The 4,984-nt window shown below is 39.5% G+C and overlaps 1 protein-coding gene across 1 annotated transcript; it reads left to right on the forward strand.

Moving 5' to 3' along the window:
• The first annotated feature begins 65 nt into the window (after window positions 1–65).
• On the forward strand, window positions 66–4,136 carry Beta-phers (phenylalanine--tRNA ligase beta subunit). The gene is made up of 13 exons (XM_077420355.1): window positions 66–350; window positions 704–856; window positions 974–1,029; window positions 1,122–1,276; window positions 1,378–1,447; window positions 1,520–1,786; window positions 1,893–2,072; window positions 2,238–2,413; window positions 2,507–2,711; window positions 2,778–2,858; window positions 2,945–3,037; window positions 3,426–3,705; window positions 3,794–4,136. The coding sequence occupies exons 2-13, from the start codon at window positions 799–801 to the stop codon at window positions 3,943–3,945; spliced, it is 1,773 nt and encodes a 590-aa protein (XP_077276481.1). The 5' UTR covers window positions 66–350; window positions 704–798; the 3' UTR covers window positions 3,946–4,136.
• Window positions 4,137–4,984: the final 848 nt, after the last annotated feature.

Consider the following 4,984-nt stretch of genomic DNA (forward strand, 5'->3'; position numbering starts at 1 on the left):
ATTTAAATTTGAAAAAACTCGTCCGAGATTGATGATCATCCGCGTGGACCAACGAGTTCTAACGCGCAGCGGCTTCCGCGCAAATTAACCTGCAACGACGAAACCGCACTTCCGGTTCTCGTTACATTTGCTATTTGCTGCGAGACACGCGGGACGCGGGACGAACGCATGGTTTCTCTTCGAGAGAAGATAACGTGAGAGAATAGACGCGAATAATAACGAATAAATCCAGCGATATCAACGGATATTATTCCCCTTGTCTCGCGTCCTCGATATCGTCCTCCCTCGCAAAAGTTTTGCGTGCTTCTTCGCGTTTTCTTGACGTGAACCTGCGCCGGCTGTCGTAACAGGTAAAACGGAAGGCCACTTTGCAGCACTGGGCAATTTCTTATGCAATTAAAGCGATTGCGAGTTGATCGTAAATGGGATTACTGATGTCCATTTCTATCAATGTAAATTAACTTGTGAAATTAACTTCAATCTCGGTTTAACTTTTCATTTTCTCTTTTCTAATTCTTAGAACTAGAAAAAGATGAAAAGTAAGTTAAACCGAGATTAAAGTGATTCTATATTCGCGGAAATGGACATAAGTCAAGCCGAGAGAAAATTAATTGACTTCGGGGTAGATTAATCTGAGGAAAATCTGTTCTGATAATATTAGACCTAACCTAACCTAGAAATTGATTGTAACTATTAATTACAGATGAATTAACGAAACCTGACATTTCCGTGAAAGAAAAGAAACACTAAGAATATCGAGAGTGTACTTGATCACGCTGAGACTGCTGTGATATAAAGATGCCGACTATTGGAGTAAAACGTGACTCACTGTTCAAAGCGTTGGGCAAAACGTATTGTAAGTTATATATATTTTTTACTGGCAAAGTTGGTTTATGTATCATATATATATATACATAAACTATTGCATGAATATACTTACATATATGTGACTCTTAAACTTTTCTTGTTCCAGCCGACGACGAGTTCCAAACGTTATGCTTCAAGTTTGGTTTGGAGCTAGACGAAGTGGTAAGCGTTGAATTTTCAACCATCTAATAGTTCACGTACATACATTAAACTTCACGATAATTGTAATGAATTACTTGATCTTTTGCGAATAGACAACGGAGAAACAGATGATAGCGAAAGAACAAGGCTCCGACCAAGGTGTAGATGCCTCCGAAGAAATTATCTACAAGATTGATATACCCGCTAACAGATATGATCTCTTGTGCTTGGAGAGCCTAAGTACTGGACTGCTTATATTCTTAAACAAGTAAATATCACACGTTTTTTATAGTTTAGGTAAAAATAATTTTATTTCCACATATTGAAAATCCAACATGTAAAATTTATTCATTTTTTCCCCCTAAATAGGATACCTATTCCACGTTACAAGGCAATAAAACCGAAAACGGGAATGGAAAGGATTGCGATGAGTCCAGAGGTACTGTATATAGTATTTATGAAAAATATATATCTTATTTGGCATTAAATAATTTATCTCCTTGTGCTTTAGTGCTTGAAAGTAAGGGGACACATAGTTGCTGCAATTTTGAGGGACGTTACCTTAACACAGGAGTCTTACAACAGCTTTATCGATCTTCAAGATAAGCTGCATCAGAATATAGGAAGAAAACGTAGTCTAGTCTCTATTGGCACTCATGACTTGGACACAGTTAAAGGCCCATTTCTGTATGATGCCAGACCACCATCGGAGATACGTTTCAAACCGCTTAATCAAGATAAAGAATATACGGGAGAAGAAATCATGGAATTGTATGCAGTAAGTGTACTTCTCTTACCGTTTGTTAATTCTGTAAATAATTCTACGTGTAAGAGAGGAAATTCTTTGTAATCCCTATTTGTAATCGCACGTCTAATGTTTACAGACACACGCGCAGCTCAAACAATATTTACCTATCATAAAAGACAGTCCTGTTTACCCGGTGGTATATGACAGTAATGGTGTTGTTTTATCTCTCCCTCCTATCATCAATGGCGATCATTCAAAGATCACGCTCGATACAAAAAATATTTTCATCGAGTGCACGGCGACTGATCTCACAAAGGTACATACATGGTATAATCTTAATTTATGTATTTTTATTTACAAGTACTACCTAAAACTAATGATTGAAAAGTATAAGATGCAAATAATTAATATTACTAACATATATAAAATAATATGTGTGCTTTATCACAAATTATTACAAGTTATCGTAAATAACCTGCAGGCAAGGATAGTGGTGGACACTATAGTCTGCGCTTTCAGTCAGTATTGCAAGACGAAATATACAGCCGAAATTGTGGAAGTGGTGTATCCCGATAAACAGACTTTCTACTATCCAGAATTAAAATATCGAACGGAAGAGATCAGCCATAATAGAGCAATTAGCTACATTGGGATCAAGTATGTAATCAAATCTTTTCCGTCACGCGTGTAGTAACGATTACAGATGACAAGGTAGTCGTTTAAAAACATGCTCGTGGTATCTTCGCGCAGGCAAACACCGGATCAAGTGGCGGAGTTATTGTCAAAGATGTCTTTGAAATCCAAGGTGAAAGGCAAGGATACGTTAATGGTGGAAATACCACCGACGAGACACGACGTGATACATCCTTGTGATATTTATGAGGACGTCGCCATCGCCTATGGATATAACGAAATAGAGAAGACGATACCACATATGTCGACAATCGCAGCAGAGGTAAATATTCTGCGACTAAATACGATTTTATATATCGATATACTTACGCACGTGTGTGAATTACAGTTTCCACTCAACAAACTTACCGACCAGATACGAGTGGAATTGGCCCAAGCGGGATTCACCGAAGCGCTGACCTTCTCTTTGGTGCGTTTCGAAAAAATATTTTCAAGCTTGAAAACACACTTATCTTCGATATACCGTGTTTTGATTTGTATTTGATTATTTAACAGTGTTCGCGTGAGGATGTGGCAGACAAATTGAGACACAAGCTGGAGGATGTACCGGCAGTTCACATATCCAATCCAAAAACTTTGGAATTTCAGGTAAAACGAGTGACACATCGAGAGCCTTCGCGGACTCATTAAAATCGCCGGAAACGTATAATCAGAATCGAGCAGTTCTAATCTTAACTCCTTCAGTTCCCACTCATTCGATCGACACGCGACTGACGTGGCACGAAGAATAAATATCGTTACGCGCGTAATTAATACAAACAACTTTACATTTGCTACTTGCGAGAGAACAGTGCAGAAAGATAAGTTAAATTTGTAGAAATTCAGATGGTTAAGAATAGGAAGACGTAAAAAATAAGAACGTTAAGAATACGAAAGTTCGCGCTATAAAGACTATATAAACGAACTAAGATATTTTGCATCGCAATCGTCTAAACACTGAAATGTAAAATATTTTAACAAATATGAATTGTTGCAGGTCGCGCGTACCACGCTTTTACCGGGATTACTCAAGACGATATCTGCGAATAAAAAAATGCCTTTGCCTCACAAGCTGTTCGAAGTTTCCGACGTTGTATCGCGAGACGACACGGCGGAAGTCGGTGCGCGCAACAATCGCCGTTTATGCGCGGTATACGCCAATAAATCGGCTGGTTTCGAGATAATTCATGGCCTAGTGGACAGAGTGTTATTATTATTAGAGATACCTTGGAGCGCTAATAAAGACGAAGATGGATATTATCTGCGCGCGGCTGACGGTAAGATACATGGAAACAACCGTGGAATATAAAAATGATATCGAGATCGACCGATATACGAAAGAATTTTATTGTTCGTATTTTGCAGACCCGACATTTTTCCCTCAGCGATGCGCCGAAATTGTCTGTCACGGCAAAGTGATAGGAAAGATGGGAGTCCTACATCCCGATGTACTCTCGAAGTTCGAATTAAATATTCCATGTTCCGCGACGGAAATAGACATCGAGCTATTCTTATAACAGAAGTAAACGAAACGTGCAAATAGTGAAACGACAATGATACATTTGACGAGGTCAAAATGTAGCTTCTATCGTGTGTTTTTATTTTTTAACAGAATTTCTGATAAGATTTATTTATGATAATTAGCGTTACGTATGTAAAAACGCCTTTACAAATAGCACTTGGAAATATATTTATTATGTGATTGATACATCTTGGACATAATGTTTGCTATATATAACGATTAGATCATGGTTCCAGCTCTTTTTCTTTTACACATGCTGGCACGTTCACACACAGAGAGAGAGAGAGAGAGAGATTTTTCTAGAGAAATAAAAAAAAAAGTAAATGTACTTTCCACGGAAAAGAAACATAAAGATAAAGATTCGATTCCGCGGGCGAGAGTACTTCAAAAATCTGATGCCATTGCAGCCTCACATCCCTTGTAACGATTCCGTCACCTTTACCTGCTTCCTGCTTCAAGATCAATGTTACCAGGTAACAAGTAAAAACTCAGGACAACGTTCTTAATCGTCCGTTTCTAATTAATCAGACTAAAAATCATTTCGCCCAGTTTAAAAAATATGCTGGGAACAATTCGCTTCTTCAAGAAAAAAGAGGATTATTATTTTCATCATTTTCAACTGTATCCTGCTTCCAAATTGCTGGATAACTCTGACCTCGAGGCAAAAACCACCCATTGTTTTTCCTCATCTGCCAGACACGCACACACATTCGCTACTTTTATTTCCAATCTGCAAATAAACAAAGGTTTAATCGTTCCTCTAGTTTTATTCGACCCATTGTCGAGGTGAAACCGTACAAGTAATGCGACGCACACGCGCGAGGCAATTGAAATTGCGCGCCACACGTGGCGGCGGCGGCGGCGGCGGCGACGACGACGCTGCGCCACGTCGAACGTCGGAATCGCCTAGCGTTCGGCGCCGACGGATGTGCGCGAGACCCGCGCGGCTCTGGCAGGCAGGGCAGGCCACGAGAGGTGGATATTGGGGACTCTCGACTCTCGCCTCTCGCCGTCGTCGGCCATAGTGAAAAATG

The sequence above is a fragment of the Temnothorax americanus genome, unplaced genomic scaffold (assembly GCF_048541705.1).
Source record: "Temnothorax americanus isolate GAGA-0224 unplaced genomic scaffold, ASM4854170v1 Scaffold6, whole genome shotgun sequence".
Classification (NCBI taxonomy): Eukaryota; Metazoa; Arthropoda; class Insecta; order Hymenoptera; family Formicidae; genus Temnothorax; species Temnothorax americanus.